Source organism: Sphaerodactylus townsendi, linkage group LG01 (genome assembly GCF_021028975.2).
Source record: "Sphaerodactylus townsendi isolate TG3544 linkage group LG01, MPM_Stown_v2.3, whole genome shotgun sequence".
Taxonomy (NCBI): Eukaryota; Metazoa; Chordata; class Lepidosauria; order Squamata; family Sphaerodactylidae; genus Sphaerodactylus; species Sphaerodactylus townsendi.
Genome location: NC_059425.1, coordinates 58,342,445 through 58,369,622, shown reverse-complemented (window position 1 = coordinate 58,369,622; position 27,178 = coordinate 58,342,445). Strand labels below are relative to the sequence as shown.

The window sequence follows — 27,178 nt, the reverse complement described above, 5'->3', positions numbered from 1 at the left end:
CAAAAACAGTGCTCTAGGGATGGTAAAAGCACCATCCCCGGGATGCTGTTCACATGCAGCACCGTGCCAAACCCCCCAAAACGGCAGGGAAATGCTGCTTTTGAAACTCGCTCCCTGAGTGAGTTTTTTAAAAGTAGCGTCTTCCCGCCAGTGCAGTGCGAAGCTCGCCGATGTGAGGGTGCCGCTTTTGGCCCCTCCGGAGGTCAGAGGGCAGTATGGTCATGTCTCTCCAGCCATCCAGAGCTTCGCAGGGAGGAGAGGTAGGTGAATGGGACGAACCATGGGCGGCTCCGCAGTTCGCAGCAGCTTTGGGGCCGCCCACACATTACCGTGCGAGCAGTCCTGAAGCTCCACTGGCATTAATTATGCCAGTGGGTAGCCATTTCTGCTGCCATGCAGAAATGGCCTTAAATGTAAGTAGGCCACTATATGTGCATTCCCTGCTCAGTTTGTGTGTTAAGGTGAGTGGTGTAAACATACAGTGCTTAATCTCTTCTGCCAGCATTTGGGACAGTTCCCAGCATGGACAGTTCCTATGTCCAGCATGGTTTGTGCCCCTTTTTCCAAACATATTTGGTTTAACCATCAGTTGGGTACCATAGGATCATATATGTGTGCATTACATTCTGTCTGTGGTCCATGGTTGTTCAGGTTATTTAATTCCAGAAATTGCATCAGTATTTTTTTTTTACTTTTACATGTTCACTTTCAGTATTTTTTCCCATTTTCATTTATTTATTATACAGCCCTGCAAGATTTACAGGGAAGCATTGAGTATTATGTCCTCTTTTGGAATACCACTGCCCATGAAAACTCCAGGAAGATTCCTCCCAGTGAAAACCATACTGTCATTTGCGAATTGACTCCTAATACTGAGTACCAGATTTTGCTTCACGTTTTCAATGGAGTTCACAGTATCATGAGTGAGGTGGTGTGTGTGACTACATTAGATGGAGGTAGGTTTAGTAGTGAATGCAGCCTAGCTTAAAATCTGAGAATGAAATTGATTTTTGTTAGGGTTGAAATCAGTCATCCTTCCATTATGAAATTTCCGGTATAAAAAGGGAAAAGGGCTAAAATGCTTAAGTGCTGGTTGTCATCAAGTGGCTGATCAATAAACGACCCAGTGGAGATAGCCGCACACAGCTCTAATAGCGGATATTAACCCACTTTGTTCTCATCCTGACCTGTTTACTACTATCCATGTAACTTCAGTTTGAAGCTGAGTGTATGTCAATCAATGGAGAGACTTAAAAACAATTAATGGTTTTTAAAATGATTTGCTTTGTGAAACTACATACTTTTGACAGAACAGTCAACAATAGGGCCATTCCTGATTCACTGTGGAAGGTGAACATCCAGCCTCTGAGAGAATTTCCTTATAAGTCATTTCCAAGTCAGTTAACAAGCGGGTGGGTGGGAGGGAAGAAAGCGACTTGTGAATCTGAAATGTGTTTGGAATGGCCTTTCTAATCTTTTTGGCTTTATAAAGTCTCATCATAAACATTATAATATCATTACCTCAGAAGCAAGTGTTCCAGGTCATTAGTAAAGCACTTTAAGTGGGGATTGCATTTCCTTTGCAATGCCAAAGGCCAGACTCTTTTGTTTATAAAATAGAACTCATTGCATGTGCCATTTTTCAACTGGTTAAGATGGACCTACCAGATAAAAATAGGTCCTTTGCATTGCTATTTCTGACATGCTTAAATAAATTGTGTAATTTAACACCAAGGAAGATTCTGAAAAAAAACACGCTGTAAGGCTTCATCATTATCTACAGTAATCAGCATTCAAAACCATTTACATAATAACAGTATTGCATATTGCTTCTCATTGCTCTAGTTAGAAGACTGGTAAAAGCTACAGATATGTCACATTTCACTTCCCAGTGCATTTTAGTTGTTGCTCTAGAAACAAATTGCCATTTTTTTGTGAAGGATAAGACTATACCAAATAAAAGTGGGTGGACTACATAGATGAGTGAATAATTGATCACTGTATCCCACTGGTCACATTCTGTGGAAAATGAATCCAATTCTAGTGGTAGAAAGTATTTTACCACCATCTCCCACCGTTTCTAACTGAGATTATAATAAGCCAATTTGGAAGGGAATACAGACAGTGATAACTTCATCATAGGCACACAGATAAAGAGCAGACTCTTTGCTAAACTCAAATTATAATCTGCATTTGGTTAAACAAGGGCTTTTACAGAGACAGCTGGAGTTTATTCAGTTTCTTCCTTCCTTTCTAGTGCCGGAGGGCATGCTCCCTCCAGAGGTTGTCATCATCAACAGTACAGCTGTACGTGTCATCTGGACATCGCCTTCAAACCCAAATGGTGTTGTCACAGAGTATTCTGTCTATGTAAATAATAAGCCATACAAGACTGGAATGAATGAGCCTGGGTCTTTTCTTTTAGGAGATTTGTCCCCATTCACTATTTATGATATACAGGTTAGAACATCATTTTAAACACTATATATAGCTTGCAGTGTTACAATAGTGCATGAGTATATGTGTGGATGTATGGCTATAAATATGCATCTCTGTAGTATATATGCAACTGTGGGTGTGAAGGTAAAAAGAGGTGTATGGGTTTGTCAGTCACGCGTTAATTTGTACTCAAGGAAGAATTATGCATGCATACTCATATAAGTGTGTTTGCATGTGTGCATTGGAAAAAATATTTTTGATGAGACGTTTTACAGATCTATGTATATAGATACATACTTTACATATTTATGTTTATAAACTATTGTGCACATGTGTAATGGGCCCTCAAGCTATGTTTAGTTTTGTACACATTTATTTTTATGGCTGTGATATAGTCTTATTTTTTCCTCTCTTTTAAGGACATCAAAACTCAATATCCACTGATTCAGTATAGAGAACTTACAATATACATTACAAAGAGGCAAAGATCACACTCCTACTCATTAAAACCAAATTGCAATTGTTTTAGAAACATCAGGCATGCATAATGTATCAACCCGGAGAAATAATGATATTGCATTCGTTTGCCTTTTATCATCTTTCCCCTCCTCCTTTCTCTATGTGGAACAGGCTGATCTCACCCATGAAACCCTAGTCTTTTAAAAATACTATTAATATTTAAAACCTTTCATTTGTGTGCCCCCTTCTTAGGCATCCCCGAAATCCATATATTGTTTCCAAGCATTGTGAATATATGCTGTAGAAAAAGCTAAAAACACTTTTCACATTTTTTACTCATGTTTAAGTTTCTGGCTATTATTGCAACTTCCCGAGTTTGTCAACTTGGTTGAATTATGTATGGGAAGGTATTAACAGTAATCATGTATACTTTGTCCTAAAATTTGCATCCAGTTACGGTGTGCCATAAATAAATGTCACCCTGTGGCACACTATAACAGATTTCTGTGTTCCAACCCCTCTGCAGCAGCAAGTTCCCCCCACCCACCCCATGAATACACATATGACTTTCCAGTTTCTACTTGGACACACATTTGTCTTGTTCCTCAACAGCAATGCAAATTCAAAGCACTACCAGATGTTGGGGGCCTCCACATTAATTTACTATAGGCATGTGATGCATCTTGCAATCTTAATTGGTTCGCTCTTCAGCTTCTCCTATTTTGATATAAGTACCAATGCTTATGACATTCAGAAGGAATAAATCTAAGGATTTAATTGAAATTTTTTACTTTTAAAAAAATTCAGGAATTCATCAATTCCTTATAACTTTATGTACATTTGTTGTCTGTGATGCTGTTTACTATAATGCAAAGACTTTCATATATTTATACTTTCCTGTGTATTTTCTTTGTTGCTAAAATAAACAATTTCTTCTTTTGGATCTAATTTTTTCACCATGAGAATGGAGGGAATTGTGTTTTGCAGTTCATATTCACGATTCATCAAACATGAATATTCATTGTGAAAACAAAATTGTTCACAAAAGGTAGATTCCAAAAAAGGTTATATGACATTTTGGAATGTTTCACAGTAGCAGCTCCAAAAAGTGAGCTCAAAATGCACCTTGAAGGTACATTTCCAATGTACAAATAATGTGGACAAGGAATACTTGTAGAAAGGAGTCTCTATGAAAGCTATTTCCCATTTAATGACAAGAATGAGATGCTTTTATATACATAGTGAAGGAGTTAAGCTTAATTTTGGATCATTTCCAATAAGTTTAAGACACAGAATTACAATTTTAGGTGTTCCTCAGTACTTGTCTCAATGTTTTGTTACTTCATTAGAATTATGTTTCTTTTTTCCATACCTGGTTAACTTTGGAATAATTAATTTTTAAAGTAATATTTCTGCCCCACTGTTCTACTAAAGTACACAAAGCAACTAATAAAGTACACTAAGCCCACCTGTGGTAAATCAGTGTATTTAGAATGCTATTAACATTTGAACTCGTGGGATACAGACAGCAATTGGGCATGAACTTATTTTTAGATATTTGGAAACCATTTATAGAAACGTATGTCTAGATCCACTACCACTGTTATTATATTTTTGCCTTTACTTTATATATATTCTTCTTAAGCTTTTTTCTTTGTATTTTGTATTATTTTTTTGAAGTAAATAAAAAAGAAAAAGCGAATAAAACATAAAATCTCAAAGCAAAACAATAAAATCCATTATAAAAATCATAATAAAATAGACCATATCTTTTTTTAAAAAAAACCTAGTAGCCTGGTTTTCTTCAAAACAATAGAAAATACCCTGCAGAATCATTTAAGGTACCATTTTTTTCTGATAATTATTCTAGGTTGAAGTCTGTACAGTATATGCCTGCATCAGAAGTAATGGAACCCAAATTACGACTGTGGAGGATGAACCAAAAGATTTATCAGCACCACAGATTCATGTCCTCAGTGCAAGGTATTAAAGTATATTTGGGTTTTTTCTTGCATCTAAAGACCCAGTGGTTATAGTAGAAATGATTTTATGCTTAAAGCCATCAGACAATGAATGTTTGCACAATGATGCAGTTACTTACTTACTTATTTATTTATTTATATATCAAATTTATAAACCGCCCACCCCGAAGGGCTCTGGGCGGTGTACACTGGGCCAAACATACAATGGCCAAAACAACAATACACCAAATAAAATAAATTAGAGCAAGTTAAAACAAGTTACAAAATTCATAAAACTAGCAGCATCAATACAATATACATAACAATAAGATTATAAAAATGTATGGCGCCCGATCCCAAGGCCGGGTGGGGGTAGCAGTGTCGATTAGATATTATATTGGGTGTGCCGATGATGAAATGGCACGCAACATAGGGGCATCCTGGAGGGGGGGGTCTGCAGCCGGCCTCACCAAAAGCCCGGTGGAACAAAACCATTTTACAGGCAGAATTCTCCAAGGTCCCGCAGAATTCTCCAAGGTCCCGCAGGGCCTGCACATCTGATGGATGGGTGTTCCATCAGGCAGGGGCCAGGGCCGTAAAAGCCCTGGCCCGGGTAGAGACCAGTCGCATCATGGAGTGGCCAGGGACCACCAGTAAATTGGCCTCTGCCAACCGCAGAGGCCTACTTGGGACATATGGGGTGAGACAGTCATTTAGTGATGAAGAAGAAAGAATCGAGCTACAGCTGTAAGAAGATGGTGGGGCTGTTCTTGATGATGATGGCTGGGAGCTGTTTGAATAATGGCCACTGCAACAGTTGCACCCTCCTTAATATTCCTATGCTGTTTCAGATTCTCACCACACAAATATTCAGAATGAGGGCAGTACAATAGTGGCAGCATTGCCCTCACTTTGAATTTTGTGTAGTTTGGCACAGAGCCAGATTCAACATGTATAGCATGTGAGTTCCTGGCTCTCAGAGAAAGCCTGGGAGTGAGCCCTGATTAGCCAAGATCACGTTATGAAAAAGAAGGCGCCTGTTGGGGAGGAATAGAGCTGAAGCAACTGTTGTGAAGGTCAGAAGAGTTCAGCTGTTAAGGTTCTTTCAGGGAATATCATGCAAAAACCAATTTCCCAAAAATATTAAGTACAGCCTTATTTATCTCTCTCTCTCCCCACCCCGCCCCCTGCCCTGCAACAATTATTTCACCTCTAGACCCTGGGAATTTCTTCAGGCTTTCTGTAATGATGAGTTGAGGGAAGTATCATTCAGCTGCCTTTTTTTTTCTCTGATGGATATTAAAAGAGATAGAACTGAACATAAGAAGGGTGTAGGATATTTTCTATACAAGCAGAACTATAATATCTGCATCAGAAACCAAACATGCCTGTATTGCATCATTCCTATTATGTATGAATATATTGTATGCATTAAATTTTGTATTTCCTTCTTCATCTTTACCTTATTATGGGCAACGTTTTCAAAAGCAAATGAGTGCCAGACTGGGAAAACAACTGAACAGTGACAAATGCAGTCATTCTTTTCCTTAAAACAAAACAAAAAAAAAGATCCAGGAGTGCCAACATTTCCAAAAGAGAGGCTATAACTAATGGTCATACATGCCAAGGTATTTATCAAAATTACAGCAACAATAAAACAGTTAGCCTCCTGCATGCTTGTTGTTGTTGATGTAATTTTTTTTGGCAGAGGTTACTGCTTAGTTTTTTTCTAGTGAGGAATAGAAACATTTCTTCCAAATAATGAAAACATCTAACATCTCAGTCTTTAGAAAAATGCCAGTGGAATGAATTTACTCCCTTGTCTTTCAAAGGAATTTTTGTGTGATCTTTATCCATTTTTTCTCTATATTTGTCTGAGGAAAATGTAATTGCTAGGTGAAATTAATCTTGTTGTTTTTCTGTCCCACATAGTGATCCAGTCAAAGCTTATTTGATCATAAGATCTCAATTCTGGAATGCATCTTTCCCCCTGGCTTTCACTGACGGATGCCTTTGTCTGTAGTATAGCAAACAGTTGTGCATGTCTCTGTTATTATATACAAACAAAAAAATGTCATAACACATGAGTGCAAGAAGATCAGAAATATCTCCCAGCTTTTATGATCTGCTCAGCCAGAAACAGACTTTCTCCATTGCCTTTCCTTACATGTCATATTAACATCAGCTGTTCTTATATCCCAAAAGAATACTAACTACTGATCGATTGCCCGGACATGTCTGGCTGTGGCCTACACGTGCCCCGGGTAGTTCATTTATTTGCCACGGTGGATTTGCTAAAGTGGAATTTAATCAATAGCTAATTCATTAATTCTGGTCCTCGAGTATGTAGTGACTATGCAGTATAAAAATGGCTGGCTGACTTCAACTTTGATTGAAATATGACAAACACTACAGCCGACAGCTTTAGCAGGTGCTGACCTGCATATGAATTTTTCTTATTTATCCTCCATCAAGGAATATGTTCAAGGAGAAAATAACAGATTGTATAAACAAGAAGACATTTTAATACATAGCTGCCTGTAGGGACAAGGTATGATTTCTAGAAGAAAGCCACATGGGAAGCTAGCGATACAAGACACATTCTGCAACTTATTTCTTTTTATTGGAACGATGATAGTTGTTCTCTTACGATCCTTTCTTTCTGTAAATGGCACGAGGAGGACAGTTGGACCAGTGACATTCTGGAGAATATTATCAGGCCATGTCTTTATAGTAATCACACACACTTAGTGTGAATTATGGTCAGTGATGCAGTATGATGCAAATAAACTCTTATGTTGCTGTGACCTCAAATAGATAACAAAGAACCACCGATGCTAATTGATGTGCCCTTGTTCATAATTAGTGGTCTGTATTCAGCTTGTTGGATCAAGTTGCAGTGGCCAGGTATAAGATGTTGCTAACCATCCAAAATTGAACATATATGGGATCATAACCCACCTTCTTTTGCAACATAGTACTAAAGGGGAGCATGTGCCATATCTGCCTTTCCCCAGGTTTTCCATCATGTTTCTTTGGATCTGTTGCTTCCATACATGTCCAATTGCTTTCCCCAAGCTGTTGTACACATGAGATTTGAGGATCCAAAGAACCACAAACACACTCTATTAAACAAAGCTTTCCCACTTTTTCCTTCCTGCTACAGTTCACTGTATCTCCTAAAATGGAGCCATCGGGAATGGCGTAGTAGGAGAACTTGCAGCATTACAGGCCCTCCCTTAGACAAGTGGGAAAGCCCAGGACTAGCTCCAGAGTGAGGACAACTGAGGTGGTTGTCTCTGATGATAAGTTTGGGGGACACAGTGAAGTTCAGTATCTGCGCTTATGCCTCCTTCTCTAAAGGCCGCCCTTGTCTATCCTTAGAATGAGAAGTAAGTAGTTTTGCCACTCCCTTTTCTTCCACCTATCTCCTGGCTTTTACCTTGGCATATCTCTGCCTCCTTCCACAGTATGCATAGAAAATTATATGTGCTTCATGGGGATCTCTGGCATTTCATAAAATCAGGGTCTTTCCCTTCAATTTGGAGTGTAAAACATCTATTGCAGCCATGGCAGCTTGCTGTTCTTGACAGTCCTGGCCAGGATGACCTGGTGGTGAAGTTTCTGACAGCAGGCAATTAAAAATTAAGACTGAAGGGTAAGGCTGCCTGCTGCAGAATGGGAAATTCCTGGAGCTTTGTGGGATACAGCATGGAGAGGGTGGGGTTTGGGGAGGGGAGTAACCTCAGTGGAGTATGAGGCCAATATAGTCCACCCAAGCTGATAGGACATGTATGACTTGCCATGCAATTTTAAAAGAGGGCTGAGGCAGAGGTCTCCTGAGCAGGAGTGGTGAAGCAATGGGAATGGTAGCTGGCTGGCCTCAGTGAACATTGTAAATCAAACATTCTTGTATGAACCAGATTTTTGAATAAAAACCATGCACATTAATAATCAAATCTGAATAAACTGCAATGGAAGCCAGTACTTTATTGATATGTACCCTGTCATGTGCACTAAAAATTCAAAAAGCTCTGGGCTGTTTGTTTTGCTTTACAGGCAGTGATGGGATTCAAATAATTTAACAACTGGTTGTTTACAAGCACCATTTTAACAACCGGTTCTGCCGAAGTGGTGTGAACCTGCTGAATCCCACCACTGTTTACAGGGTTATTTTTAAGAATGGACTTCAAAGTCCATGATATCAGAGGCCATACAAGAATTAGAAAAATAGAAATATAAAGCACAATAGGGAAGGAATACTCCCAAGGGGAGTATTGTGTGATATGCATGCGTAGGAATCTGATTTGGTAGAAAGTGCTATCAAGTTGAAGACCACTTATGGCAAACTCATGTGGTTTTCAAGGCAAGAGATGATGTTCAGAGGTGGCTTGCCATTGTGTACGTTTGTGTAGGGGCCCGATTTCCTTGAAGGCCTTGCATCCAAATACTAACCAGGGCGAATCCTTCTAAGCTTCTGAGATGGGTCATAATCACACAAAACACAAAACAATTGGAGGCTAGAGCCAGGACAGTCATTCCCATTAGTGAGGTCAGTAGGTATAGTTATATTATCTCACCACACTCTAAATTTATCCCTACAAGCTAAGGTGTTTGGGGCATCTTAATTTAGATAAATAAATTGGTCAATATGTTACTTCATTTTATAGATCTACAAGCAAAGGACCTGCAAGTGTCATGGGAGAAATTCCAAACACCCACTGTTTGCTGACTTGCTCCACCCTCCACTTGCTGGCCAACCTGCTTGTCTACAGTATGTGGCAACTTCAGCCTGTCCAGTTTATGCAGCTTCAGCAATAGCAGCAATAGCTGGTGGTTGGAACTGAGACCCTCCCCTTACCCTCATCTGCCTGCCCACTTGCAGCATTGCCACTTCTGCTCACCAGGCTCATTCAGTAGATATGGACAGCAACCAGAGGCGTAGCTAGACCAGAGTGTGCCCGGGACTTTTCCACCCCCCACGTGACTAGAAATGGTGCGCCCAGTGCGTCACGCACCCCCCTTCCCCTGGTGGCTTCGCCACTGACAGCAACTGCTGCTTCTACTTCTGGTGTGCCTTGATCACTAGGTGGTGCAGGCAGTGCCGGCTCCATATCGCCTGCCTGCCTGCCTGCCTGCCTGCCTGCCTGCCTGCCTGCCTGCCTGCCTGCCTGCCTGCCTGCCTGCCTGCCTGCCTGCCTGGCTCACACACTTGCAGTTCCTTCACTTTCTCCCTCTTCCACATTTCTCACAGGATTGCAGATGGAATCAGGTGGGTGGTTGAAAATTGTGGCTGAGATCTCACAACCTAGTGGTGTTTTCCCCCAAAACCTTTTGAACCAAATTTTTTGTACTTTTTTGCAAACCTGAGGAATCCCCTAAGTCTGAAGAAAATATCTTCTTTTTGTACTTTGACTTACATGGGGGCCAGGTTCAGAGTTAGATAGCTGATGGTGCAAACTGTTTTGGAATGCTGAACACATCTCAAAATTTTTTTTAAAGAGCTGTAAAAAATACAGAAGTGAGCAACCAAGATTATTAAGATATGAGAACACATTTCTTACAAGGAGCAGCCAACATGTTGGGGATTTTTCAACTTGAAGAAAAGAAAAAAAGATAGAGGACTATAACATTGGGCATGATGTGGAGAAAGTGAATAGAGAGAACTTTTTCTCTGTTTTCCATCATTTTAGAACTTGGAGGTACCCAGTGAAGTTGGTGGGCATTAGTCTCAGGACAGACTCAATGGGTAATTGAATTGTGGGATTCACTGTCAGTGGACATAGTAATAGGCACCAATATAGATGTCTTTAAAGATGATTAAATGCATTTATGGAAGCTAAGTCTATCACTTGATATTAGCTACAATTACTCCATGTTCAGAAGTAGCAAACCATGAAATGATAGTCCTGGTCCCTGTACCTGCTTCTGTGCTTTCTAGGTATCTGGTTGGTTGACATGATAAACAGACTACAAATGACAATCATAATAAACAAGATAAAGCATTGGTCTGAAACAGCATGGTTGCTGTTATATTCAGTTTACAAACTTTGTGGGAGTTCATAAATCCAACTCCATAGCTTGTGCCCACTTGATACAGTATACAGATATGACTGCCATCTTCCATTTGCTTGCTAATAATCACTTCTTGCTTTCAATAGGACTACTTTGAGAGAGTGGTTTGAGGATTATTCAGGAATTCCATATAATAAAAAAGCTTTACGCACAGCGGGGAACACATTATATCAATAATGCTGTAAGAGCAATAATTTTGTTTTTCAGTCATCCATTTAGCTCCAATATAATGCACACTGAACTATATATCAAATCTTCAAACTATTCTGAGATTTAAGGCCTTTCTTTGCTGGATGTGTGTCTCTTTTTATATGTTTGTCACTAATATCATTTATATATAAGGATTTTTTCCCCTGGAGTTGAGTATGCAGCGAATATAAAACAGGAATCCACAGACGGAGGCATTAATTCAGCAAGTCAGATGAAGACTTCAGAATAATAATGGTGACTCTACAAGTAACCTGTGAAGTTATTCCTTCACAGGTGACATATTAATTCTTCCTCAACATATTGTTATTGTTATGTGTTCCTCTGTTTATACTTCAAAGTACTGAAATAATAGTTCACTGTGGGGGCTTTTATTCCACAAGAATGTCAAAGTTTATCTCAGTTGCTGCTGTCTGAACATAACTGTCTAACTTTAAATGAATGTTAATTTGCAGTGGCTCATTCCGCACACGCAGAATAATGCACTTTCAAGCTGCTTTCAGGGCTCTTTGATGCTGTGCGGAATGGCAAAAACAGTTGTGAAAGCAGCTTGAAAGTGCATTATTTTGCATGTGCGGAATGAGCCAGTGTTACCAAGTATTCTGGTAATGTCCATGGAAATGAGCTGTTGTGCTTTCTAAAACAAATGGTGGGAAAAACACCTAGGACATGATGGATCCCCAGTTAAGCACTTTTAAAAGTCCAACTGTTGCACTGGGAGAGATTTATACATGTATTTGATTTTCCTGTTACATTTGGTATGTTTTCACAAATTTTAACTTCTGTAAGCTTGTGTCTATGCTGTTCTGATTACTTTAGACTCAGTAGAGCAGGCAATATGTAGCCTTACTTATTAGCTATATGAAAAGATATAATCTAAATATAATTGATAAATGATGGAAATGAAGGTGTCTGTGAAAATTATTAAAATATGAACTGTCTTGCAGGAATTGAATTTATAACCATTTCATCTTCAGTCTTTTGTGCAGTCACACTTTGGGACTACCCTCAAGCTGGCCTGCCATGAAAAGATTCATTTCTAAGCTTTAAACTCATGTAGCTGGTGCCCCTCCACCATGGTAACATATTTTCCCACTCAGTGACATGTTCTGAGGGGAGGGGACCCCATCTCTCTCATTTCCTTCCTTGCTGCTGATGACGAAGATTCCTTTCTTTGAGCTTTTACCTCTAAGGTAATTCTTCCCCTGGCTTTGTTTTTACTCCTCTGAGTAAATAAGGGGAGAAAATAAGACTATTGAGTCCAGAATGTGGTATTCTTCATCTTGAATTTGATTGCTGAGGAAAAATTACCTCATGATCAAATTTATTAAGACTGAAAGGGCTGCATGGTCATCCTACTTTATAACTTGGGGCTATTTCATTCATTGGAACTGATAAATGGCTCAAAATGCCTTATTTTAAAAATGCATCCAGTGAGGCATTAAAATGCCATATTCCTTTGAGCATGACCTCTGCCTCCTATAACTTACTAAGACATGTTGTCTTAGTAAGATAAACCAACTGAAGCAGCCACACCCTCAGAGTGATCTTCAATGGCACATTCAGTTGTATCGGTACTGTCTATGGCCCATTCCAAACTATCTCTGCATTGATTTGTTTCATCATCTGCATTAGTTCCAAGAAGGACACTGAAATCACCTTCCAAGAAGGTGAAATCCAAGTCTAGTCATAAGGACAAGACTCCAGAGCTCATCATGACCATTCTATTCTGCCCCCTGGAGCCAATGTGTGAACCTTAGGATTCTCTTTGTTATCTTCCAAGAATGCATTGACTACATTCAGCTTCTCTTTTTTGATCAGTATTGGAAGGTGAAATTACATTGGATCCAATTATGTCCATGAATCTGAAGTCAAGATGCTCAGTGAAGTCAAGATGCTCAGATCTCAGCATATCAGTGCCTTGGCCAGTCATTTTTTTTCTTCCTGTGGCAACAATATCCATATTACATGACACCAGCTTACTTTCAGAACTGGAACAATTATATCCAGGGTCAGCCCTCTCTGCCTCCCTGGATTCCCCAGCATGATGTTCCTGCACTTGTCAGGTGACGCAGTGGAGGCATAGCTAGAGTATGGCTGGGAAAGACACACTGTGAAGCCAGAGAAGTGAGATGACTACACAGCAGCAGCATGGATGCCAGATTCTCCCTCCAAAGTGAGGAAGAGGCCATTCACCCAAGGCAGCAGAAGAGAGCCAACCTATTCACAACCCAAGGCAGCAGTAGGGCCCGGCTCATTGGTGCAGAGACCCTGTACAAAGCAGCCTCTGGGAGGGCCACCTCACCCACTGGGACAGATGGAGCCTGGAGATCAACTGAAAGGAAGGAAAGAGTTGAACCTGAGCTCAAAGGCAGGAAGGAGGGCACAGGGCTGCAGCCCAAGGAGCACTTTGCAGAGTATGTTAATGCTTAGCTATCAACTGGATCCAAGGTTTCTTTGACCTTATCATCATTGTGAGATCCCACCTTCTGAAACAATCTTGACTCCACCTACAGAATGTCATCCACTACCACAAGTGGAATCTGGAGAGGAAGAGGACAAAATGTTGCCCAGCAATCATGCCAACATATCAAGTATTTTTGTAGCAGAAGTTGACATCTTTTTTGGAACTTCTGTCAGAAGACAAAAAATCTTGTGCCATGATTCTGCAGACTGAGGCGCTTAAGCTTCAATGAAGCAGATTAATGTTGCAGGTCATGGAGCTGATTCTGCTTCCAGGACACTTGCATCCTCAATTGTCCTTCATCGTCACATGTGGTTCCAGAGGTGGAGCTTCCACGGGATGGCCTGGGGACAAATGCCCTAGGCGGCTGCCGTTCAGGCATGTGGTGGGGGAGAAAAAATTGCCCCCCACACTTCTAGCCTGGGCTGGGCCTGGCTGGCCTGGCTTTCCTTTCAGGTTCTGGTCCCAAGTGTTATTTTTAAGGATTTTTTAAAGGAGGCAGACAAAAACAAACAGTCCGTTCCACACAGCCTAAATCAGGCATCCTGGGGATGCCAAAAAAAAAGTGTCCTGGGAAGGCACTCCACACAACTTTCTTCCCAATGCATCCTCAGGATGCCTTATTTTAGCTCAGGGTGTTTGGTAGGGGAATGCTTCAAAGCGCACCTCCCAGACATCTCCTGCCTGACTGTGGAATGCAGAGCTCAGGTGGCATCTTATGTTTCCTGCCTGACCATTTTGCTCTCTGGTCAGTTTCACCCTCTGCTTGCATCGGACATTTTGTGTGCAGCTGAAGTGACTTTCCCTCTTGCCATTTGCTGAAGGTTGCCCCAAGACATTTGCTCTGCAGGCTCTGATCCTAGGTGTCTTTTCAGCCCCCAAAGTACATAGTTGTAGTCTACTGGTCCTGCCGATTCAGGCAATATGTAGTTTTTCTTTATTTTCTATATTTTTTTCATTTTGAAGGAGCTATCTTCAAAGACATTCAGACATATAGAAAAACCAATGGCTGGTGCATCTTTCTGCTATTAAATCTTCTCTTAATTCCAGAGTTATTTGTAAACACATGTAACTATGTCTTACAAACAGGTGTACCCATGTTCATGCAGGATGTACGTGAATTCATTGTAATGTGAATAGTGCTAAAGTAAAGTCTTTAGTAGAAATAATTCATGGTTTGGGAACTTGGTGTCATTAACCTGTTGATGGCATCCATGACACTCATCTCTCTACTTTTTTTGTTAAAACTGCTGAAGAAGTCCTAAGTCAATGCCAAACTGTTCTGTTTAAATAGTTAAAGGTCAACTAGGTGAAACTGAATCTTGTTGGTTTGGAAGGTGGAGGTCTTAGAGGGCATTGTGCTTCCCACTTTTGATGAGGTTATCTGCCCCACACTGATTCAGTTAAGATTCTAGGGAATGCTGGAGAAGCAAGTCAACTAAGCTGCAAAAAAACAACCTACAATCTTCAGTGTGCTTGAAAGATGGCTCCATTCTTTGACCTGATTGATCTGGCAACATGAATCCATGTCACAATAATGACAAGGCTAGGATATTGTAATTCACTGTGCATGTGTTTGCCCTTGAAGACCACCCAAGAATCTCCAGCTGTTGCAGAATGCCATAGCTCATACTCTAAAAAGTTTTACACATTAATTTTTTTGTTGTTCTTGCTGTAGGTCACTTCACATTAACTGGGCATCTCCTGGACAACCAAATGGCATTATCTTAGGATATGATCTGTTGCGCAAAGCTCTGCAACAGTGCACTCAGGCACAGCAGCTACTGATCCACCAAACTGCAGGAACATGTCTACCCCTGGAATGTGATATCCATGAAAATGTTTGTGGGGGCCTATGTTATAATCCACAGTTTAAGGTAACACCAAATAATATTCATTTTTTAATTCTCTTTCAGAATATTTATAAAACTTTTAAATCTAACTGCTACAGTTTAAAGTTGTCAGAAGATATATTTTAGCTAAACTCAACAAAGTTTATTGGCTTGTCCTTTCCCACTGTGTTGTCCCTTTTTGCTTCAGCCCCCATATGCCCTGCTTCCTTCCCACCAGTCTCAGAATTGGCAGATAGATTGGAGCCAGGCTGCTATGCAGCTTTCTGCTGCCCCAGCATCTGCCTTGCCATTTTTCTAATGCTCTCTCTCTGGCATCTCAGGCTCATATGCTAAGATGCTCCTATCTCCTCTGTGGTTGGCACCTTGCTTGGGGTATTTATTCTCACCCATCACCAATCTTGTGTCCGACTTCCCACACCCTTTCCCCAAATATTTTCCATTCTTCTGTTAAGTTGCCTCCCTATTGTGTATTGTTCTACTTTTCATACTCTACTTATGTACTGTTGCTTCCCTCACCATGTAAGGTAATAGGTCCCCTGACTCTTCCCTTCCTTGCCCAGCCTTCCTGGATTCTTGGAACCTTGGTCAATAGAGATCATGGCCATGGCATTCCAGGCCTCTGTCCAGAAGATTGAGCTGTCCAGAAGATCGTGCTACCAACATCTCCTGCCTTATCCTTTCCTCTCTGGCCTTCTGCTGATGCACAGTCCTGTGTCTTCAGCTGGTGGCCTGTATTCTGCACAGGCTGTCAATGCACCTAAAAGGGGCCATACTTACCCAATGCTTCTGCTTCGGGTAAGTCTGAGAACAGCAAAGCTTGGTCAGGATTACCAAGGGAGGGAAGGAAGGCTGCTGGGGCTTCAAGAGAGGAGAAAGGTCAGAGTTGAGCCTAACATTTACGGTGAACACTGATTCTGCCAATTGCCCAATAATGTGCTACAAATTATCTACCTCTATTAGTTGTGTGACATTGTATCTATCAGCTATGTATCTAGTTGGGTGAATGGCAGAAGACTTCTGAGACTATGAGATGTGGGTTCTGCTTTGGCCTCTCTCTACAGTATTGCTATTGATCAAGTTGTTGCTGGTCAAAGAGTAAACTTTGCATTCTTGCTGGCACATCCTTCTTGGTGGGAGCTGAATTCATGTTTCATGTTAGCTACATGGATGCTTTTTTGCCAGTGAGCCATTAGAGAGATGACAGTAAAGTTTTCTGTGAGTGTGCTATTGTGTGCTCTCCTGGTGTTGCCCTCATGTCTGCATCTGCTTAGCCCTTTATGCTCAGACTTGAAACCTTAGCCCTTTATGTCCAGACTTGAACCCTTGTTTCATGGAGGTTTTGAGTGTTCTGTTGGGGTTGCATCTGCCAGGTTAGCTGTGGAAATATGTGGGTGACCAGTGATCAGAATCATTTCCAGAGTACCTTTCTGTGAAAAGGAAATGTAATCACAGTGTGGGACTCAACCCCACTTCTGTGGAGCTCCTTGGAATGTATTTGGCATAGGGTGCCTACTTTGTTATGACATAATCCTCTTTACAGAGGGGTTGAATCCAACCAGCCTGTCTTAGTTTCATTTCACACTACAACCCCTGTATCCAGAGCCATAGCGAGGGGGAACTGTGCCTGGGGCACGTATATGCCCTGCGCCCCTGCCACGCCCCCGCCCGCCCCCACCACGCCACACCTCTGGAACACCTTGGAATACCCCCACCACGCCCCCGCACCAGCGCGCATGTCTGCCCATATCTCAAGGTCTTTGTGCATTCAAATTCCATGATTCCCAGCATAGTATTTTGGGTGGTCAAAGGGACCTGTTCGGTTCCCCATGTGAACTAATATCAGGTGCCTTGCACTTGGCCAGAACAGAATGTAAGACCCACAGACAAATGAGTAACAGTTCAAAAACAGTTTAATAGTATTGAAAGTTTAGGACGCTGACTCTTCCCATGAAGTCTAACTAATAAAGAATACTCGCTATGCTGGAAACAATTGGAGATCATTTGAAGAGCTTTCAGGCACCAATTCTTTCTTAAGAGCACACACAGAACACATGAAGTCAGAACACAATTTTATTGAGGTTACCACTGTCTATTCTGACTGGCAGCAGCTCTTCAGGCTTTCATGTTGGGGTCATTCACATCACCTCCTAGTATATTGTCATTTGAACGGGAGAGGCGAAGGATTGAGTATGGAACCTTCCGCATGCAAACCACCTGCTCTATCACTGAGCCATTTTGCATTGTGATACAGTCTGATTCAGGGGGCTGGTGTATTTTAATGCCCGATTAGCACAGTGGTGCTCTAGTGTCTGGCTTTTCCTCGATGCATGTTGAATTCCACCAGTATTGCATTCTTATTTGAAAAATTGACAATAAAAAGCCTGAGGATGGTGCTCATAGAGTTTCCTCTTGTGCATTTTATTCTTTCATTTATCATAATCTGCATGGCAAATATTAGTTTATTGGGATGATTAGATGCCTTTTTGGGGACTCGCTTGATTGAGTGATTTGATGCTGCTTTACAACAAATCCATTTAGTTTCAGCTACAAGTGGGTGGTTGTTTACCTGACAATGATGAGCAACTCTGAACAGCAGCCTATCATGTTTTGTCAGAAATATTTTAAAATTATGGTCATTTGCAGATTAATGGTCATATTAGTTGCAGTTTAGGACTTGGATCAATAGTGTACTCAGAGAGTGGGAGTCTATACACAGTTTTTATTGACAAATGAGGTGGAAGACTCTTAGTTTGAAGGTAAGATTTAATGTAATGAAATAATGTCCCTATTTGTCAACAGCCTCATCGCACATTCAATGACAGTGTGTATTCATAAGATTCCCTGTCAGACAAGACAGCAATTAGGAAAGTGAGTTATTTGAGTGATTCACATAAAAATATAAATTACTGCGACTGACTTAGCCTTAGCTTTGTACTGCATTTAGCATCTGGGAAATTTAGCTCTGTCATTGCAACTCTCGATTGTACCTGCAGTGCAACATTTTGGCTTTGTAGCTTTTTCTGAGAAAAACCTATAATATAAAGGTTTTTAAATGGTGTGTTTCACACTACAACCCCTGTATCCAGAGCCATAGCGAGGGGGAACTGTGCCTGGGGCACGTATATGGGTGGCTGAGGGAGTGGGGAGGCTAGGGCCAGGCAGCGGGTGGGAAGGGTCCACTGATTGCCTCACTGTTTGGGGGTGGGAGTCAGCAGATGGGGGGATGAGGGGGTTCTGCTTGGCCCTGTGGAGTATCAGTAGCTTCCCACTGGTGCTCCACAGGGCCTGACTAGGTGATTGGGGGTGGGAAATGGTGGGTGGGGGAATGGGGGGGCTTCTGCTGGGCCCTGTGGAGCATTGGCAGCTTACCACCGGTGCTCAGCAGGGCCTGGATTGGTGTTTGGGAAGTGGGGAATGGCATTGAAGCACATAAGTAGGTTTGGGACGTGTTAGGTGATGACAGGGAGTGTTACCAGGACTTTGTTTTTTTGTGATGGGTTCAACAGCAACGGAGAGTCTTGGGAAGCCTCAGACAATGATGGGGAGCATTAGCAATGGTTTGCTTTTTGTGTGGGGTCCGGTGGTGATGGGAAGGGTTGTGAGGACTCTGGCAGCAAAGGGGAGCATTGGAAGGCATTGGGCTGCCTCAGGGGCCATTGGGAGGTGTCGGGCCATATGGGTAAGGTTTTGAGATGCTGGGACACTTGGCTTGGTTTGGGAGACATCAAAAAAGGTGGTGAAAATGAAAAACGGTAGCACTGGCGTGTTGGCCAATCACTGTGCATGATTCATAGGGCTTGGCTGGAAATGAGTCCTGCACATCAATTTCTTGGGGGTACATCATCACAATATTCTAAAGCTTAGACAATTATATGCTAGGATGATAAACATCTTATATAATGTTCTACCAGTCAGAACTGGAGAACTCATCTTCTGTTTCCATTATGACAAAGTTTTAAAACATTGGCTTCATGAAATACACAATTTTATCATATATTATAATCTAAAGATTTATATAATAAAAGAGCCATAATAGCTCCAGTCTTTAGTTATGTCCTTCTTACCAACACCAGCTTATACTAAGGGAACTTGAGGTTAAACTGTTACAGACACTGATAACATTTCACTTGGGTTTTCTGCATTTTGCTTTAATGTGATTTAACATTCAGGTAAAAAGTGTTGGAGATGTCCTACATTTATCCAAATATATTCGATGGGACTGAGTCCCAGATAATTGTCCATAGGATTAGAAGGCTTAGGCTGCAACCCTATTTAAAATTAATTGGGAGAAAGTCACAATGAACATATAAAGTCTTATTTCCATGCATAGGATAGCATAAAGTTGTCACTTTGTTACTGTTTTTTTTAATCTCAATATTCGAATTGAGTCCCATCATTCATTTTCAGACTTAGCATCAAACTGGAATGGCTTCTTTTACTTTCTATCTAGTTTGAACTAATAGACACTGCACTGAGGGGATTCTCTTGCCCATCAGCAATTGTGTTGTGTGGAAAGTTGATTATTCAGGTTGCTGAATACATTTTCACAATTTTCTAGATCTATTCTTTCTTGCACCACGTCTAGCCCTTCTCCAGTTAAACCACTTCCATCTGCTCTGCCCATTCATATTGCTTGTTGCCAGAGTACTACTATGAGATATCTGCTGTCTAGTGGCATCCTGTAGCACAGGAAGTGTGGAACAAACTTCCCATCATTTGTTCTGGTATAAGCAAACTCGCTGAAAAAGAACTGCACAATTTACATTGCTCTAGGTGGGAATAGTTTCTTCAAACAGACAATTAAGAACAATAGTTTAATAACAGGTATGTCATCAATGTACATATATGGACCTTTGCCTCATTAAACTATCCATGAGTACTATGCCTAAATAAGAGAGGATGAGATAATACTGACCTGATAGAACCCTGGCTGCTGTGCCTAAATATAAGAGGATGAGATTATGACCATTACCAATTTCAGTACATTTGCTTTTTTTGGAATATGACTTAATCCTGACATTACTTGAATGTGTTCTATTTTATGGGTTGGTAATGCATATCTTCTGGCTTTATACCAATGCAAATAGTAACTGTCTTAAAATGCTGCCAAAACTGCTCTTTTGGAATTTACTGCAAGTTGCAGTGGATGTTCAGGAGCTACGTAATAGTATCATCAAGCATATAAATGGGGGCTGGCAAGATAAATGAGGCTAAGGATTATGTTGAGTAGAGGGTAATTGGGAAGCTCCATCTGAGTAATGTAGGGGTGAAAAATTGTAACAAGAGATTATCTTAAGAAACCAGTTGAGTTGATGACAAGGGAAATGTTCAGTTTAAAGTTCTTGGGAGGCATAATGATATACAGCACTTCAACAACTAAACCATATTGCTTCAAAAATGTAAGGTAATGTGGAAATTAGAAGCTGTAGAACTGATCCTATGCTGTGCTGGTACATATATTGTTGGCCCCTTTCTTTAACCTGACATAGACTGGAATAACACTTGTGTGTTGTACCTGTGCCATGAAAAGGAATTTTTAGGGGCAGGAAAGTAAAGAGCCTGGAACTGTCTCTTTGTTCATCATTATAAGGACTGTTAGAGTAGTTTCATTATTATAAGGACTGTTGGAGTAGTTTCATTCCCCAGATAGCATTCTGTAATATTGTGCTGGCCAAATAGTATTTGATCGAGTTTCTCTACTACCATTTGTAGAGGAAAATGGTGCCTCAAATCAAGTGTGTCTTAGCATTGCTAGGCAATGCATAGGTGGGGGAAGCAAGGCAGTTTAATGGGATTTTTTTTCTCAAAAAATTTATTCTCATGTAGTTACTGGAAGTGACAGTGGAAGGGACAACGGTTAGCTCTCATAAAACCATAAAGTTTCTGGTGGATCCCAAGATCACCAAAAGAAACAACAACCCCACCCTAATTGTCTTCTCAATCTGGCCATGTTTCTTTATGGAATGTATTTGTGGTAGATGAATGGCCACATTCTGGATTGTCAGAGGCATGTTTTCCTGCTCATCTCCAGCAGAGGACTGTATCAACAACATCCAAGTAGCATATTTATTAATTTCCTTGTAGAAAAGTAGATACCATTGTCATAGCAATAGTCCCTAACATGGAAATGTGTGACTGTTCATATAGGAAAAAAAAACAGAAAACACAAATTAAATATCATGAGTAGTATAATACTAAAGACTACAATCCTAAACATAATTTCTTGGGAGTAAATCCTATTATACCTAGTGGGATTTTTTTTCTGAATATATGCACATTGGCTTAGGCTGCAGAGTACAAAAATAATTTGGAATAAATATAAAAAAGTACTGCTGTTGTGCTGAGCAAAAAGAGATCCCATAGGTTAAGCTACGATCTGTATATTAATGACTCTAAATTAGTGAGAGCTGGGATTTTTTTTGTTTAGTCTCTTCTGATTTTTGAAGCAACAATTCAGCCTTTTCTGAGAAATAGTTGTTTTAGATTTCTGTGATAAAGGAATCAGGAAGATATGCAGGTTGCTTTGTTTTACTGATTAACTGCATAAAATGCTCAGCTTCATAAACTGTGTTAATTTCTGTAATTTTCTTTATCTTCTGCTCAGTTTGATTATTAGCATCTCACCTGTTTAAAAGTAATTACCGCAGGAAATATGAAAGTCTTAGTATCATTGTCCTGCATGCTCAAAACTCAATGGGGCTAATCACGTGAATAATGTTAGTGCCTAAAGGAATAATGATACTGAACCATAACAAGCCTATGTGTGTGCTAGTTAATAGCTTTTCACTAATACAGATAACAGATACTGTAGCACCATCAATTTACCAAAGTACAGATAAAGATTTCCTTGCTGACATACATTTCAATTAAGTTTATGAGCTGGTGCCTATGTGAGAGGCCAAGACACAATAAGACGTATTTAAGAATCAGATCTTACCTGGAGTTTTGTCTCAAAAACAGAACAAAAGCAAAATTTTGGTAAATCCTTGCTGCTGGAAACCTAGTTCCCATCTTTAAACTGCACTTTTTTGTTTTGTGGCATATTGGGACTTCAGTCACAAAGGGGCCTACTGTCCCAACTGATAGTATATCAGTCTTAGAAATATATAGCTTAGAAATATAAGAAATATATAGCTGAGTGTCATACTGAAACACCTGAAAAACCAAGCAAAGGGCCTTGCACACACCTTTAAAAACACTGAACAATAAACATAACCCTATGGAATCCCACAGGACAAATCCTATATAACCAGGGCTGTATGATGTATTAGGATTGAATGATATGTGTTAATGTTATTTGTTCTGCTTCTGTATGTCTGACACTGCTAGGATTTTTACTGGGTTGTAGGCTGCAGGCATTGCTGGAGGAGCTGGTGGGTCAGAAAGGAGATTCTCTGGCACCCTAGCTTCCAAGCAACCAATCAAATGCATGGCTGCAACAGCCAGTCAGCTTGGAGAGAGCTGATAGAATTTTGAGAGAACAAGTAATGGGCTGTTGGAAATCTGACTCTTGATAACAGCCGCCATGTGCAGTTTAGATTGGTCTCTGGGAGTGAGCCAGTGGCAGAGCATCCATGGGGACATGTGGGGTCACATGTCCCCGGGCGCAGGCCATCCTGTCATGTGGGGGGATGCACAATCACCCCCCACACCTCGTCCCCTGCACCAACTTGGCTCTTCCAAGTCAGCATGGGGGGAAGGGGATGGTGCCCATGGGGGGTGCAAAATCACCCCAAACCCCTCCCCCTTCCCCCCTCAGCCAGCCCCAGCCCCCTGTCCTTATTTGCGGTAGCTGGGGAAAATAAGCTGCGGCAGGGAATTCACCTCCAGTTATGCCATGTCACATACTTCATTAACCAGAGGAAAAAGACAGGAAGAGCAGTCAATGGGTTCTATAACATTTTGTTTCAGCCTCAGTGATTCCTTACAGTCCAAGCAGTCAGCACAGTTTAATTTTCAAGGCTTTTGATTTTTACATACGTCAATTGTTTAAAAAAATAGACAACCAATGTAAAGCAAGAATTCTGAGGACTCTGCCCACTCCTCCAGCTGAGATCCCTTAGATGGTAAGCCCCCCTTCTGATTTTGGACTTAGTTGTTTTAACAGGCACCTCCTTTCACAACATAAGTGCCAGGGAATTTGAAACCTGAGAAGTCTCAATAAGACACCTGGGTTGAACCATGACATTGGAAATTCCCAAGAATGGAGAGGAAGGGAATTGCTGCAAGGAAAGCAGAAAAAGTGCAGTCTGTCCCTGCTGAATGACATATTCTCAATAACAAGAGACTTCAACAGTGGAGACATCACCCAGTATGCTGACATTCTGCCCAGGGCAGTAGATACGTGGCCTCACCCAGACTTTTGTGTCTATGCAGATCTAGCTCACTTTAACTTAATTAAAGTATGTCAACCATGTTACTTCAACCAGGCTCATTATGCCTATCCAGCTTCATCTGCAATAGCATTATCAAGGTATTTTTCCTGCTGAAGTTTGACAGCAGTTAACCTTAATCTAGCCAGTAGGAGTTAATGTTTTTAATCTTAATCCAATCCAAAATCAGAATGGTAAAACTCCCTCCGACCCTTCAATCCTTTTGTGCATAAAATAAGAACCACCACCACCATCCCAGACCCAGAAAGTGTTTTTTTTTTCAGATCCCTGGTCCAGATCCTTCTGAGAACACCTGTTGTACTCTGCAGGCCTTCCCCCCTTCTCTTCCATAAAAAGTTCCAAATTCTTGTAGGGGCCAAAGCTGGAATTTTGGTTTTATTAAGCTTTATATAGGATTTTAGGAGATTTAACATAGTATAGTATTAACAGTGTTAAAGCATTGCCCTAGTTGTAGAGAGATGACAGCTTCTCTATTGTTGAAACTGTCCTAGATGATAGCAAGCAAAATGTTTTTTTCTTTGTATAAACAAAGTATTGTTTATAAGTTTCAAATATAAGCCATCCAAGAAGGACACACAGATAACCATCTATGTTAGCACTAAAGCAGCTATTGAGAGAAAATGTATATCTTGTCATCCCCTTCTGGCAATGAAGCACAGCCCAATCCAGATGTGCTGGGTGATTGGTCAGCAGAGAACTGCACCAGCATGTTTGCCCCCTCTGCTGATGCCAGTGGAGGGGTCAGAGGCACAAGCGGCCGCCCCTCACCCCCACCACAAAAAAGTCCTGGCTGTGTTAGCTGGCTTCCACCCTGGGTTTGCAGCCAGTTACACCACAGCCCCAATCCTGGACTTACACCACCCTTTTGGGTGGCATAAGTCCATTGGCCCCAATAAAGGTCTTTCCAGCAGTAGGGACAGTTTTTGGTTTTTCCTTCCTCTCCGCACCTCTGGATAGCCTATTCTTGGAAACCATACAGCCCCACCCTTGCCATGCTGCATCCAGCTGCTGCAGTGCAGTCCAGGGATCTGGATTGCACTGTAAATCTAATTTTCCTTCTCTGGGGCCAGTTTGGGGGGTAACAAGATCTTTTGGGCATTGTTTCATATGGATTTGTCATGTGCAAACATGAATCCAAAATTTGCACAAATCCTTGTGGCTTGGCTCCAAATGGAAAGAAAGAATCAACAAGGTATCACTTAAATATCTGTTTGGTGCTACCAAAATTTCACCCCCTGTCTAGCCATGATAACTATTCATTGTAAAATGAGATGAATGTAAGTTACAAGATTGCATTTTACAATGATTCAAACTGCTATTCATTTTGTATTATGTATACACTGGACTGGTCTGTTTGCACAGGTTGAAACATACAAATAATTATTTGATTGTTCAAGCACATAATTTATCCCAGCAGCACCCAGCAAGAAGTCCTCAGTTAAAAGGCTATTCAAAAACGATTTCCATGCAAATTTCACTGAACGTGTATGTGTTTGTGAGGAGAGAGAGAAAGAATTGACTTGAAAACATGTTTGAAAAATCAGAGTCAGAAATAAGTGAAGAAAAAGAAGAAAAAGAAATTTCTTTTCTCTTGTATAATTCCACTTAATAATAACTGGCATAACACAGTGCTCATATTGGGAAGCCATCTTTTGTTTAGGCATGATGAGTATCAAGTCAGACTGCTACTTTCTGGAAGAAAACAAAACTAATGCACAGTGTAACTCTGTATCAGTACAGTGATATCCCCTCACTGATGAAGGTCTCAGTGTGCTGGGAAATATGCAGTATCAGTATCAGTTTTATTTATGGTCATTGACCAGCAAAGTACAAAAAAATAAAATCATAAAATTGCAGAAATTACAAAAAAATATAGGTTAAAATAGATAGAAAATGCATATGATAGGCATCAGAAGATTCAAGACATAAGTTCTGACTAATACAAGTAGTGTGTCCAGTATGCAGTATTAATTGAGTATGGATTAAAGTAAAATATGCTTAAAAGCCAGTAATCGTAATGCCATTTCACTAATTCTAGTAATATAAGTGGTTGTTGCATGAGTTTTAGTAATATTATTGATATCAGTTCTAAATTGATGTATGCATTTTCTTTTGAATTTTTTTTTTTTTGGCCAGGAAAAACATTATGTTTTTAACATGAAGTCTTTTTCTTTGTTTACTAAATTTAGGTGTGTTGTGATGGGATTCTGTACAACAATACATCTGGTTTCCAGTGTTGTGATGATAAGTACATCCAAGCTATTAATACATCAGGCATTTGCTGTAGTGGCCAGATGCATGCTGTCCAACAAAACTATCTGTGTTGTGGTGGCTATTACACAAGAGTATTGGCGGGTAAGAGGAAAATTCCTTAAAGATTTGATAGAGATTTCACAATATAGTATTTAAGAAATATATATTCATATGCAAGGATGACTTTGGTCTACTATGGAAAGCTTAACCCCACCTAAGTTTGGTAAATCAACACAGGCTAACATTCTGCATTCTCAACCAAAATCACCATTATTTTCTCTGGATTGAACCTTTGTCTGTTGATCCTCAGCCATGTGACCACAACCTCAGGATACTGGCCCAGGACAGTCCTTCACATTAGCCTCTACAGACTTAGATTATTAGATATAAAATTTACATTATCAGTCTGTAAATAGGGAGGCCTGCTCTCAAATGTCCATAGGAGTGTTGTATGTTGTTGATGTAAGGTTGCTAACCTCCAGGTGGGACTGGAGATCTCCAGGAATTACAGTCAATTTCCAGACATCAGAAATCAGTTCTCCTTGAGAAAATGAGTGCTTTGGAGGGTGACCTCTATGGTATTATATCCCACTGGGGTCCCTCTTCCCTCCAAACCCAACCCTCCTCAGGCTGAACCCACTATAATCTCCAGGGATTATTGCAGAAAAATCTTCAGGAACTTTGTCTTGCACAGAGCATGATAGCTAACTTATTAGCAGTGATTAGAACCCATGAACATATCAGAACAATGTTAAATATGATTCTGAATTCTGGAACAGAGTTTTTCTTACTGACAACTGGATTATGGAATATTCTGCCTAGACAATAGGCATCACAATTATTTTTTAGGCAAAATGAAGGAGAAAAAGAGCTGATATTAGTTTAATACTATCACAACAGCAACATAAATCAGTTAAGATTCCATTAAACTGACCTGCCTTACAAACTCTACTGAACAAATGTAGTGAGGATTTGTCCTTAATTCCAAAGGAAGCACATTCCAGATAACCAGTGTAAGTATACAAGATACCCCGGGATGAGTCACCACTGAGTTGTGGCAGACCACCCACAGTT

General features: G+C 40.6%; 1 protein-coding gene across 1 annotated transcript in view; it reads left to right on the top strand.

Moving 5' to 3' along the window:
• USH2A (usherin) overlaps window positions 1-27,178 on the top strand; it is a 646,790-nt gene that overhangs the window by 463,395 nt on the left and 156,217 nt on the right. Inside the window, exons 44-48 of the mRNA XM_048504848.1 lie at window positions 747-956; window positions 2,258-2,460; window positions 4,769-4,881; window positions 15,284-15,482; window positions 26,041-26,206. Coding sequence (XP_048360805.1) covers window positions 747-956; window positions 2,258-2,460; window positions 4,769-4,881; window positions 15,284-15,482; window positions 26,041-26,206 — 891 coding nt within the window. The remainder of the gene's footprint in view (window positions 1-746; window positions 957-2,257; window positions 2,461-4,768; window positions 4,882-15,283; window positions 15,483-26,040; window positions 26,207-27,178) is intronic.